This window comes from Stegostoma tigrinum, chromosome 1 (assembly GCF_030684315.1).
Source record: "Stegostoma tigrinum isolate sSteTig4 chromosome 1, sSteTig4.hap1, whole genome shotgun sequence".
NCBI classification, from domain to species: domain Eukaryota; kingdom Metazoa; phylum Chordata; class Chondrichthyes; order Orectolobiformes; family Stegostomatidae; genus Stegostoma; species Stegostoma tigrinum.
In genome coordinates this window covers 25,877,243-25,891,946 of record NC_081354.1, presented here as the reverse complement: position 1 = coordinate 25,891,946, position 14,704 = coordinate 25,877,243, and the positions used below count along the sequence as shown (strand labels likewise).

At 39.3% G+C, this 14,704-nt stretch overlaps 1 protein-coding gene across 1 annotated transcript in view; it reads right to left on the bottom strand.

Annotated features, from left to right (window-relative positions):
- naa15a (N-alpha-acetyltransferase 15, NatA auxiliary subunit a) overlaps window positions 1-14,704 on the bottom strand; it is a 104,144-nt gene that overhangs the window by 56,871 nt on the left and 32,569 nt on the right. The window contains exon 4 of the mRNA XM_048531329.2: window positions 9,334-9,491. Within this exon, the coding sequence (XP_048387286.1) occupies window positions 9,334-9,491 (158 nt within the window). The remainder of the gene's footprint in view (window positions 1-9,333; window positions 9,492-14,704) is intronic.

Below are 14,704 nucleotides of genomic sequence, written 5' to 3'. Positions count from 1 at the left end.
GATCAACAAATCTGACTCAAATATCAAAACATACAGCCTAAAATAAACTTTGGAGAAAATCAAATCACTAAGTACAACACCTTACTCTTCTGGCCGTTCAAAGAGTTACATTTGTATGGCAAAACTGTAATAAATTAGCCTGGTGCCAACACCAAGGTTGTCCATACAATTGGTAATATCTGTTCAGTTGTGACAAATTTGGTGACAACAATAAAGATCATGGATTTCCTATATGAAAAAAATGGAGTCAGAAAAGTTTCCAGCTATTCAACTGAGGAACTTGAGTGCTCTTCACTGAGGGAGAAGGCTTAATATTGTGTAAAATCAATGTTGTACACAAAGATAGCTATGCCTACACTATCTGTTGGGTGACTGAAGCGTACCGCTGTGACCAAACCTAAGGGGTATACCTGAAGCACTTACAAATGCTTTTATTTCTAACAATACTCTCAAAGATCTTGACAATCCAGCTGCCAACCAGAAGGTGGTGGAAAGAAAGAAAAAGGTTGATATTTTTGTTTGAGCCAGGCACAGAAGCACAAACGATCAAGAATCTGCTCATAGCAGCAAAGCTAAAAGACCTGATGCCATTAGCCATTTTGATAAAGTTTGAGCCATAATACAACACCATATGGATAAGGGTGGGATAGTGTAGGGGGAGGGGCTTAGATTAGTTCACAGGTCGGCGCAACAGAGGGCCGAAGGGCCCGTCCTGCGCTGTATTGTTCTATGTTCTAAGCCATTAGAGATTACAGCAAGCTATCATTTTAGATTAAGAAAAAAACTCCTTAGAGGGGACATTGGAGAAGCTCATCGTAGCCTTGAAAAAAAATTGTCAATTCATTCAAATTTTTTAGAATTTGAAGCCAGCATGTTGAGATGAGTTTGTTTGCAGGTTTAAAGAATGAGCTCATTCAAAGGAAGTAGATGACATCAATCACGCTTATCCCTGAAACACCATGCTGTGCTGCCCATGGATTTGGCAGAATATGATGAGAAATGTCAGACAGTTAACAGTTTTCAGGCAGGAGATAGATAAGCTGCAGTTGCGTATGCAGAAGACCCCAACAACAGCCTCTCGTCTTACCAGTGGTATAACAAAGATCTGTTGTTGGTGCTTAGGCCAGTGTTAGACAATTCTCCAATGGTGAAGGCAGAGTGATACAGCTCCAAGTATGGATCACCTTGCCCAGGCACGTCACAAGTAGTCAACCTGAAAAAAAATTAGCTAGAGGAAAGATCAATCATTGCAAAGGACTGTCAAAGAATAGATTGATTAGTGGCTGGTTAAGATTCAAAAATCAGACACACAATTAATGATCTGTAGAAATTTGCATGACTTCCTGATTCAATTAGTGATATATGGAAGCCAGCAGACTTAGAAACTGACATGGGTACATCAGTCAGTTGGATTCCCAAGTTATTGTATGACGAAAGTTAAGTCAACATCAGCTGGAAAAATTACTAAGAGCCCTAAACGGAACTGTGTTGATTCCAGTCATGCACAATAAGCAATAAACATTTTGGTAAAAAGTAGAAAACTAGGCTTTGTAGTGTCACTTAACTGCAGCAAGCTTTTTTGCTGTGAAGCAAAATTCAAATCACAAGATGTGATCAATAAAAATATATTCATTGTATTTAGTGAAACTGATTCAATGATACAAGGCTAAAGAAGAGTTCAAAGGAATACAATGGCAGTTCATGATTACAGAAATTTGAAAAATAATGGAAATATTCAGCAAATCAAACAGCATTTTTGGACAGAAACTTCCAAGTTGAGCTGTCCTTTTATCAGAACTTCACTGTACACAAGAAGGAAGCGCAGAACTAATCCATTCAGACCAACACTCCCTCTATCATTCAAACAGATGATAGCTGTCCACCACCTTTTTTGGATTTTCCTCCATTATCTCAAATCCTCTGATGTCGTCTTAGATAAGATGATCAAGCTTCCACAGCCAGAGGTAGAAAATTTGAACCAGCAATTAAATTCCTAATTTCAGTCTTAAATTACTTGACCCAAGTCTGAGATTGCGTTCCTGGTGCTAGACCTACTAGCCAGGGGTAACATCCTATCCATGTCCACCTTGTCACAATGACGTTGCAAGTTTCAATGAAATCACTTCCCATTCTTTGAAACTCCAGGGAATACAGGACCAGTTTCATCAATGTCTCCTGAGAAGACAATCTCACTATGGCATGAATTAGCCTGGTGGACCCTATAATCCTACAGAGTAAGCACATTCTTCTTTAGATAAGGAGACCAAAACTCTACACAATACACCAGGTACAATCTCAACAGGACTCAATACAATTGCAGCAAAACATTTTTATTTTGGTACTCAAAGATCCTTGTAATGAAAGTCAACTATGTGCCTTGCTAATTCCTTGCTTCACCCACATGCTAGCCTTCACCGATGCATCAAGGAGGACCTCCTTGAATATGAACACTTCACAAACTCTCACTATTTAAGAAATATTCAGCTTTTCTCTACCAAAGTGAATAATTTCACTCTTAGTCACGCTATACCGTCTACCATGTTCTTATTCATACACTAAGTCTGTCCAAATCCCTTGACCACATTGCATCTTCCGCCAACTCACATTTCCACCATCTTCCAAAGTCATACTGGACTTGAAACATTAACGCCTTTTTTCCAGCAGCATAATACCCTCAATTCTGTATGTTCTAATTTTGTTTACTAAACATTTACGTAGGACGTTACTAAGAGCCTTCTAAAATCATATCGCACCATTAGATCTCCTTTATATGTGTTACAAGCATTATAATCAAAAAATAAACTCCAACCAGTTTGTGAAACAAGTTTTCCTAATCAGAAACCCTTGTCGACTCTGTCCAGAGTTATTTTAAGGGTTCCGTTATCATAGGATTTCCCTACTACTGACACTAAACTAACATCTGTAGTTCTCCATTCTCTCTCTTCCTCCCTTAATTCGTGGGGATACATTAGTCATCTTCTAGTCTGCAGTAATATTTCCAGGATGTGTAGAATTTTAGAACTCAAATAGGAAGAGTGGGCCAATTAGCTATTCAAGCTTGTGCTGGCATTTAATGAGCTCATAGCTGATCTACTTCAACACCTGCATTATCCCCTTAAGCCTAGTTGTTTTTAATATATAGAAATTTTATAGAGTATCAGTCCTGAACATATTAAAAGCTTCTAAAGCCCTTCGTGGCAAAGAACTTGTACAATTAACCATCCTCTCCAAATGAAAAAAAAATCATGTTAGTCCCAATGGTCATCTGATTCTAATGCCTCCCCTGGCTGGCTCCAGAAGATCCCTCAGATGAGAAAACATTCATCCTGCATCTGAAATTTAAAGATGACCACAAATGCATCCAGTATCCCTCATGTCACTTCTTCAATATTCTGGGTGGAATTCTTCTGCTCCGTGGAATTAAATTATTAAATTAATTCAACATTAAAATTAACATTTAAAACAACATTAAATATGGATAATTTTTCAAGTACTACCTCTTAATTAATGCAAGTTTTATTTCTGTTCATTTGCACAAGTCTCCTGGCTCTTTTGAATTTCTGAGATATTTTCTGCATCTTCCTCCATGAAAACAATAGTTTTATCCCCAAGTTGGTTCCTCAATGTGTTACTCCAGAAACCCATCTCGTATAAACTCCAGAAAATTGCCCTCCAAAGTCTGTGCTAATTAGACGTGCCCAGTCTGCATACAAATTGAATTCATGCATTACCTATGTTACACGCAGTTCTAATTTTCTGATTTTTATCATTACCACCTAAACTTACTGGCCAATAAACAGCCCCCAATGTTTCCTGCCTTTTGTGGTTTCTTAGCTTCACCTAAACTGCTTGTACATCTTGATCCTTCAAGTATAAGAATCTCTTCCATTAATATACTACTCTCAATCCTTAACAGCAGCAGCACCCCACCTCCTTTAACTCTCCCTGTACTCTTCCCAATTGATGAAAAGATCAGAATGTTCAATTCCTAGCTGCAGTCACATGTGAATGTCTCCATAATGGCAATTAAATCACATCCATCTATCTTTATTTGTAGCTTCACCATGAAAATGTTTGATCCACTATAATGCCCACCTTAATTCCATCCACTTTCTAATTGTGCTTACTACTTTTCTAGTTCTAGTTACCAATTTGGCTTCCCTCCAGTCTGAATGTCCTCACAAGATCCCATATCCCCTGCCAATCTAGTTTAAAACCTCATGAACAGTACCAGCAAATCGCCCAACAAGTATGTTCATTCCAGCTCCATTAAGGTGCAGCCCAGTCATCTTGTAGTGGTCCTGTCAGTCCCAATGCTCGAGAAATCTGATGTCCTCCTCCTCGCAACAATTCTCCAGCTACACATTAAACCATTCAATCCTCCAACTCCTATGCTCACTAGTACATGGGACACAGGATTCCTGGGATTGCTGCTTTTGAGTCTTACTTATTTTTGAACTTTCTAAAACTTTTTTTTAAAAACTAAAGGGCTCATATTTCCCATGCTGTTGGTACAATCTGAACTACAACTACAGCCATTCACCCTCACACACGATAAAGTCCTGCAGTTGCTCTGTGATATCCCTGACCCTGGTATCAGGGAACCAACATACCATCCAGGAGCCACATCTATGACTGCAGAAACATCTGTTTGCTCCCATAACAAACCTCCCTGTCATTCCTAACCTTCAACTCTTCTTTGACCCTACCTGTGGTAGTAAGGATTTGGTTTTTACTTATTTGTAGATTCATTGCCCTCACCAGCATCCAAAATGGAAAACTACTTAACAAGGAAGATTATGCAGAAGTCAGACAGCTTAGTAGTCATCTTGGTCCAAACCAACTGCATGCTCTTAACAGATGGTGCAACCTCCTCCCTAGATGTGCTGTCCACAGTTCTGTGACTCGCAGTTGCACAGCATTGGATTTTGGAAATCAGAGCTCAAGTTCCTGCAACTGGTGACACCTCCAAGAACTATGTTCGTCAAGGGCACATGGTCCATCCACGACTTCCCACATACTACAGGAGACACACTGCGCATGGTAAAGCTGCCCTGTCGTACCATAAATTATTCTAATAATGAATAGTTTTATGAGTAAAGGAAGCTAAAAATCAAATTCTCCCCTGAATAGAAATAAAACCTAGAGATAAAGAAGGCTACAAAAAGGAGCACCTCTTTCCCCTTAATTCTCTCATGCAAACTCAACTTCACTCTGTTCAGCCATGTTCTGCCCAAATTACAAATAGATCCCTAAATTCACACTACACAAAGCTTAGAAAGGTCACTTGTGTTACAGCTACACAAAGCAGTTTAAACCACTTTTAATTTCAGATGCTCTTTAGTGGAGAGTTTGGTTTCTAGTCGTAGGCTACTGAGGGAATGACGAATAAAAAAGGATGACAGCATTCTCTCAAGCAGGACACAATGATTTCACACGAGATCAACTGCAGTAAACTAAATCAAATCGATGTGCAGGAATATGGTGATTACAAGGTAACCATAAATCAGGACATTATCCACCCTATAGCTGGTTAGATGGAGAGGGCTTATTCACAACGTTGCCAGGAAGCCAAATATTTTCAAGAGTTAAATCTGACAAATGCCCATCTGAGATTTGTATTACTGCAATCTAAATCTTAAATGATCACCAATGCAGAAGTCTATTACAGGTCATGAGCTGCCATTTTGTATATCTTCAGCCCTTGTAATCTTCCAGTTAGAACAACCAAACTTTGCAAGGAATTCAGCGTCTGCTACTGGATGACACAGCTTATTTCAGCTCTAACAGGTACACCCATAATAAAAGACCGAAAACGGTACCCCAACGTTTGATAAGACATGTGCAGTTCAAATGAAGGTATACAAATGGTGAAATGGTTCAAATACCTGTACAGTACTTGGGACACAGAGTAACCAATTATGAGTTAAACTTTAAACTTGGTAGGATTTAAGTAATAAATGTGCTACACCCTTGGAACGTTTCAGCTCAGGCCATTATTGGGTTGAGTAAATTACTGCAGTAAATTCATACCACATTTGGCAACATTGTTGCATCTGTTGAATCAGCTCAAGGAACACTGTTCTATGCACTCAGATGGAAGAGTATGGCAGAGTGTTGAATTTTCCTAAAAGCCAATGAGTAGAGGTTTTGAGGCTGACATAGAACATAGAACAGTACAGCACAGAACACGCCCTTCAGCCCACGATGTTGTACCGACCATTGATCCTCATATTATAATACTTTCAAATTAAGCTAAATATGAAGCTTCTCAACGTGGAGTAGGTGCTGTAATCTTTCATGTACTGATAGTGTTGAGAGGAGGCCAAGTGTATTTGTTTATCATGGTACCAATGACAGTCATGCTTGGATAGAATGTGAAATACTGACTTTGAATTTTGGACAAAAAGGATGTCATAAATACCTGAATGATCATTGCGTTACAATTTAAACTAACCATAAGTCAGCGACAGTCATGTGGAAACCAAAGTCTCCAGTATCCACTTTAGCTACACCTGAGTTGAGAGATTGGGTTTGATTTTGTTTGCTTACAAGTATAATATTAAATACAGACGATCTGTAAGAGACCCATAAGAAGCATTTTTTCTTTTCATACCTAGATCAGTTGGTAGTCACAGCAAATACTGTTGATAGAACAACTCGTGGCACTCTGGTTGACAAGAGTGGATGACTACATCACAAACAGATAGTCAAGACAGATTTAGGAAAGTAGGAACCAGGCCATTGTTATGCGTACAAATGAATTGTCAGATGGTAGAGTTGTATCACCCAGAGGAGCCAGAATTGTAAACCCTGAAATATACAGATTGTGTAGTTGCAATGTTGATCGAGAAGACTGCACTTAGGAATGCGTTTGAGAAAGTGGTGAATGAAGGGCAATCTTTGGTAACTAGGTTCCAAGAGGCCGTGGTAAAACACAATGAAATGCTGTAGTGTAAATCAAGCTGCAGTAAAGCATCTGCTATCTGTACCTTTAGAACAACAGAAATGGCGACCTGTGTATCAGGCCTGTACATACATTTCACAGAATTTGAAGAACAAAAGTTATTTATGGTGACAGATAAGTAACGGTAAAGGAGTTTCTGATGAATTAGATGACAAATTGTAAAAATCCAGATTTTGGTTAGTTCGCTGGTTATGTGTTCCCAGAAGTATTTGGCAATAGTCCTGAGCTTTGTTAAGAATTTGCAAAATTAAAGCCAAACAAATAAGACGACAACAGAGCTCCATTATATCATCTAGCTTCCAATGGAACGGCAGAGCAGTGAGTTCAAACCGTCAAGATTGCTCATTAGACAAAAATCTGAAAAATAGTGCACGTTTTCACTGGATTAAAACTTTCTTCACCCATCATTTCAGAACTCAACATTACAACTGGCAGACCAGCTGAATCGGTTTTAAGGATATAGCCTCGAATGAATTTTTCATTTGTGATGCCACATTTACCACACTTTAGCCCTATCAGGTCTTGATCATGGCCGATCAGGTGAAAAGCAGTCAGACATAAAGATTGTCATGATAGGGACACAGTGAGTGAAAGAAGACACTGAGTCAAAACTTGCAATCTTGGACTCACTACAACCAAAATATAAGAAAAACAGTTTTAGAAGAGAACAGAATATATATCATGAAGAAGACATTGTATAGTTGAACCATAGTTGTCAAGGAGATGCTGCAGAAACTACTTACTGTCTCAAATAACTGCTTGAATTCAAACTTTGTAAATTGACTCTAATTGGTTAGGGTGCTGCCTCATGGAAGCAGTAGGAATTGGCTGCATCCATTGTCCTTTGCTCAGTAAAAACAAAGTGTGGTCATATTCCATTTATATTGCAAAAACAGGGCCCTATGTACAAACAAATATAGCTTCTAGCATGCACAAATGATTCACTGATTCTAAAAATAACTTATTTAATACAGCTGTGATTTAACTGTTAACCTTAAATTGATTTCCAGTAGAATTAGGGCAATCAAGACTATTTGATACAAGTTTTCAACTGCATAATCACATGGAAAGACAGTGTTATGAGTTTTGAGAGCACAGGTTAGTTGAGCACAATCAGCACATGGTCAAACAAATCTATTGTTTGACAGTTCAGATGTCACTGGGAAGTGTGACATACATACTTGTCAGAAATGTGAAGTTGACCCAGGCTAGAATGCACAAGTGACTTAAGTGGCTACCAGGAAGAGTTGCGAAAATATATGGTCCTCACACACATTTGGTCAGCATGCTTGGCAGCAGAAAGGTTGCATTTTAACGTGTGGATCAAGTTTCAACTTCACAAGTTTATGAAAATGAAGTGAGTTGGGAGAGTCACATAAGTCTGATGAATCAGAAAGTTAGGATAGAAGTAGAGAACCAATAGTTACACTAATGCAAGTCATGCCAGAAACCAGCTCAAATCCAGGTCAGAGACAAACAGACAAGTCAAAAACTTAACTGTACATCTAGGTCAGAATCAGTTGGAGGAAATGTCAACTCAGATACAGTTCAATGTGGATCCAGGGTTTTCCCATAAATTCTGAAAGTTTCAGTTATGAAGTAGGCAACATTTTAGGAATACGACATCAGTGGCTAAGTTTGATTGATGAATAAGTAAAAAGAAAGGACTAAGATTGTAGGGAACTTTAAACCACATTGCAACCTTTCCATTCGAGGAAGGAGTGCTACAGCACCCTCATGTGGTCATTTGTCCAAGAAAAAATGACAAAACTAGATTAAATTAGTCTGCGACTGAACCATATTGCTTATATGGTTTTGTGTACAAATATATGCTAACCAAATTTAGACAAATTGTTAATTTTATCATACAACTTAATTTACATCAGAAAGAGCCTGTAATCCATTTAGCTGTAGAAAACTTATTAAAAAAAGAATCAATACAGCTTTTCTTTCTAATAAAAAGATGTTCATGCAGTCAACATCAGTAACATTAGTTTTGTTTGCAGAGAGTATAAATTTGTTTATACTGGCTCACACCTATTCCACGATTAAAAATACATAGTTGAACTAAACGTTATGATCTCAAGTATACTAATGTGGATTCGTAACAAGTGAATCTGCAGAAATGTTTCCGAGATAACATGGATACAAGAACACATGTTGATATGAAAAAACAGTTGTACAACTACCCATTTTCAACGAACACTACACAAGATGGCATTTTATGAAAAAAACTTTAGAAGTATTATGGTGACAATGCAATGCCTTTTATTTTTGAGACATGAATTTAGCAGTCTTCAACATAAATTGTTGTAGGAAAAGAACATTCCTGCACCTGACTGGACAAGACATGAACAAGCACTCACCCTGTAGCCCTCAAGGTCACGCATTTGAATTTGTAGAAGGGAAAGGTCTCTTAAAATCTGAAGATTGTCTTTGTCCCATTTTAGAGCATTCCGGTAGCATTTGATAGCTTCATCGTACTTCTTGTCGGATCTCTGAAGGAGACCGTAGACGTGCCAACCTTTGTCACGGTCAAGAATAACAGCATCTGCATTTTTGAGAGTTCTTACTTACAAAGACTGCATATTACTACATGGCCGAACAAAAATTTTACATGGATTAATTTTCCACTGAAACAAGATCTCCCTCAGGTTTTACAGATAAGGAGCATTAAAGACAACAATGTCTTAAACTACAAAAGGAAACAGCACCAGGAGTATTATGTCTGAGCTAAAGTAACATTCTATTATTGAATACTGACACTAAACATGAAAATGCAACGTTATTAGAGGCTAGTGATTGGGTTTGGTAATCTATCATTAAAAGCCATCAGGTTACAATGATCTGCAATATCAGCAGTTACGACAGCTGCATCAGCATGCCACAAGTAACAATAGTCAATTTGCAAACAACCAACAGCTCATTCTCACAACTAGCAGCTGCTACATGCCCTTGGTAGAAAAGATTTGTTGAATTCTGGATTTAAGATGAAACACAATTTTCAACACAAACTATACACAACAAATTACAGTTGTGAAATCACAACATTTGTTTAAAATGATGGCCTCTCAGGGGAGCATAGGAATAACAGCTGGTAACACATGAACTAGCTCTACTGTAATTTGGAGTCCTTCAGGTTCCAAGCGATCCATTATAATAGGGGGCTCTCTAGTCTGGGGCACACACAAACGTTTCTGCAGCCGTCAGCAAGATATCAGTATGGTATACTGTTCCAGGCTCAAGGATGTCTTGGAGAAAGTGCAGAATGTTCTTAAAGAGGAGAGTGACCAGCAACAGGTCATCGTGCACTTTGGTACCAAGACAGACAGGGAAAGGGCTGAAGTTCTGTAAACAGAATATAGGAAACCAGGCCCCCGAGGGTAGTAATATCTGGACTACCACCAGTATCACACGCTAATGAGAGCAGGAACAAGAGGATAGAGATAAATGCACGGCTGAAGAAGATTTGCACTTCTGGGCCATTGGGATCCCTTCATGGGTAAAAGTGACCTGTGTTGGAAAGGGACCAATAACCTTGCTGGGAAATTTGCTTGTGCTACTTGAGAAACTTTAAATTAGTAGGGGTGGTGCAGTGTGGGTATGGGAACAAAAGCAATAGTGAGAAAAGCTGGTTCAGTAGATAAGGGCAGCATATTTAATAGTCATTGCAGACAAGAGCTTGGCAGCAAACAAGGTTACTAATTAAACTGCATTTACTTCATTGCAAAAGACCTAGCCATGAAGGCAGATGAGCACAGGTCTGGGAAATCATAGCTATTGCAGAAACATGGCTCAGGACTGGCAGCTTAATGTTAGGGGTAGTGGAAGAATAGAAAGGGAGGACAACAGAAAAGGGAATGGCATTTTTGGTTAGTGAGAATGTTACAGCTGTACTTAGGGAGGATATTCATGGAAGATCATCTAGTGAAGTTATATGGGAGCAAGTTAAAAATTAAAAAGGGGTGTTTATCTTGTTGGGATTGTATTACAGACTTCCCAGTCTGTGGGAAATTGCGAAACAAATATGTAGAGCAATCCGAGATATCCATAAGAACAATAGAGTTGTAACAATAGTACATTTTAACTTTCCAAACATAGTCTGGGACTGTCATAACGTTACAGGCTTGGACAGGGAGGAATTTGTTAAGCATACAAGAAAATTTTCTTGTACAACATGTGGACGTACCTATTAGAGAAGGAGCATTACTTAACCTTCTGGTGGGAAATAAGAAAAGGCACCAAGGTAATTGAGGGAGCACTTTGGGGCAAGTGATCATAATTCTATTAGTTTTAAATAGTTCTGGAAAAGGATAGAATCAAAGAAAAAAAGTTAAAGCTCTAAAGTGGAGTAAGGCCAATTTTGACTGTAGTAGCCAGGAACTTTGAAAAGTTGATGGGGGAGGAGGGGCATTCACAGGCAAAGGACTGTTGGAAAGTGAGAGGCCTTGAAAAATGAGATAATGAAGAGTTGAGACAGTACATTTCTGTTAGGGTGAAGGGCTAGCTTGGGGAGGTATAGGAAATGCTGGATGACTAGAGAAATTGAGGCTCTGGTGAACAAAAAGGAGGCATACATCAGATACAGATTGCTGGGATCGAGGAAATCCCTATAAAATTATAACGGCAGTAGGAGCATACCTAAGGAGGAAACCAGGAGGGCAATAAAGGGAATGAGGCGCAGCTTTGGCAAACAGAGTTAAGGAGAATTCAAAGAAATTCTACAAGTATACTAAGGGCACAACAGTAACTTGGCAAGAGAATAGGGCCCCTTATATTTCAACATGGCTGTCTATTTGTCGAACGACAGGAGATGGGTGAAATACTAGACGAATACTGTGTGTCAATATTTACTCTGGAGAAGGACATGGAAGTTAGGGAACATGGGGAAATAAACAGTTCTGTCTTTAAGAAAGTCTACACTGCACAAGAGGTGCTCATGGTCTTAAAACACAAAAGGTATACAAGTCCCCTTTTTCAGATAAGGGTTTCCCAGAACTTTGTGGGAGGCTAGTGAAAAGATTGCTGAGCCCCTTGCTGAGATATTTGCATCATCAATAGTCATGGGTGAGGTGCCAGAGGACTGGAGGTTGGCCACATGGCACCATTATTTAAGAAAGGCTGTAAGGAAAAGCCAGGAACAATAGACAGGTGAGTCTTACGTAAGTGGTGAGTAAATTGCTGGAGGATTGCAAGGGACAGGGTTTGCGTGCATTTGGGAAGGCAACAACTGAACAGGGATAGTCAGCATGATTTTGAGAGTGGGAGATTGTCTTACTAACTTGACTCAATTCTTTGAACAGGTGATAAAGATTGAAAAGGCCAGGGTAGACATTATCTAAATGGACTTCAGCAAAGCATTCGACAAGGCTCATGATAAACTGGTTACTAAGATTAGATACCATGGGAGCAGGGGAGCTGGCCAAGTGGGTACAAAATCGGCTTGAATGTAAAGTAGAGGGTGGTGGTTTAGGGTTGTATTTTGGATTGGAGGCCTATGACCAGTGTGCCACGAGGATCATTTTTATCATTTCTATCAATGATTTGGATGTGAAGATAGGGGATATGGTTACATGACACCAAAATAAGTGGTGTAGTAGACACTGAAGATTATCTGACAGTATAACAGGACCTTGATCAGATGGGCTAAGGAATGGCCAATGGGAGTTTAATTTAGATAAATGTGGAGGTACTATATTTTGATAAGGTAAACCAGGGCACAACTTATACAAGAAATGGTAAGGCCCTGGAGTGTGTTGCTGAAAAAAGAAACCAACAGGTGCAGACGCAGAGTTCCTTAAAAGAGTCAGCACAGGTAGGCAGGGTCCTGAAGGGGGCCATTGGCACACTTATCTTCATCAGTCATAACATTGGTGTATAGGATTTGGGATGCCACGGTGTGGCTGTACAGGATATTGGTGAGGCCATTTTTGGAATACTGTGTACAATTCTGGTCGACCTGCTGTTGGAAATTCTTTGTCAAACCTGAGAGGGTGCAGAAAAGGTTTATGAAGGTGATGCTGTCGGGACTGAAGGGTTTGAGCTATAGGGAGAGGCTGAATAGCCTGGGGCTATTTTCCCTGGAGCACTGAAGGCTGAGGGCTGACCAAGTAGAGGTTTATAACATCTTGAGGGACATGGATAGGGTGAACAGCCAAGGCACTTTTCTGAGGGCGGGCAAGTCTAAAGCAAGAGGGGATACATTTATGGTGAGAGAAGCAAGATTTTAAAAAAGACCTGAGGGATAACTTTTTCACGCAGAGGTTGCTGCATATATGCGACTGGGAACCATGGCAGTAGTGAAGGCAATACAATTACATTTAAAAACGCATTTGGATTGGCATATGAAGAGGAAGGGTTTAGAGGGATATGAGCCAAATGCTGGCAAATGGGACTAGGTCAGATTGGGATTTCTGGTCAGTGCAGACAAATTGGACTGAAGGCTTTGTCTGTGCTGTATGACTATGTTATTACGACTGAATAATATCAGCCAAGATGGCTACTCTACAAAATAACAGCTCTTCACACTAAGATACTGTAGCACCACCAGGAAACTAGCTTCTTTGAGTTCACAACAGTAAAAGTGAAGCTTGCAACAAGACATAATGTACTGCAAAGATGGATTTTGAGGATTTGGGATGCAAGCATTTGATGTTTAATTGTAGCAATATCAATTATTATAAAACAGGTTTGACAGCCTGGCCATGGCTAACAAGGGAAATTACAAATAGCATTAGATCCAAGAAAGGGGTATACAAATTGGCCAAAAGCAGATCTGAGGACTGATAGCAGCTTAGATTGCAGCAAAGAAGAATGGGAATGATTAAGAGGTGAGGGGATTAGAGTACAGGAGTAAGCTTGCGGTGAACATATAAACTGACTGTAAAAGTTTCCATAAGTATGTGAAGAGGAAAGGATCAGTGAAGAAAATGTGCACTCCTTACAGTCATGAACAGAGTATGGTATAATGGGATTCACAGGTAATGTCTCAAAAATACTGGGGTACCAAGGGTATAGTAAGAGGGATGAGCTGATGAAATCAGCATAAGGACAGTGGTGTTAAGGAAACTGATATCAGCAAAGGCTGATAAATCCTAGGACTTTATAATCTATATCATAGATAAGAAGTCGCTCTAGAAACACTGGACATAATGGTGGTCATCTTCCACGCTTCTATATACTCTAGAACAATTTCTATGGATTGGAGGAATTATGCACGTAATCTCTATTTAAAAATGGAAGTACCAAGAAAACAGGAAATTATAGACAGCTTAGTTTTACATTGGTAGAGGGGAAAATGCTAGGAGTACATTATAAATACTTAATAGCAGATAACTTGCAAACAGTGACAGAATCAGACACAGCATGGTTTTACATAAGAGAAATCATGCTTGACAAACCCAGTGGCATTTTCCCAGGATGCAAATAGTACAGCTGATAGGGGAAAGCATTGATGTGGTTTACATGGACTTTCACCAGGTTTGCAATAAGGTCCCATGCACGAGCTTAGTATGTCAAATTAAAATGCTTGGGATTGCAGGCTTGGTAGACAGGAAACAAAGTAGTAACAAATGAGTCCTTTTCTGGTAGTAGACAGTAAGTAGCGTGGAAGTACAGGGTTAGTGCAATTCATAATCTATCAGCAAGTTTGCTGACAACAATAACTGGGTGGGAGAGTGAACTGTGAGGGAAATACAGTGATGCTTTTGTATGTTTGGACATGTTGAATGGGCGGGA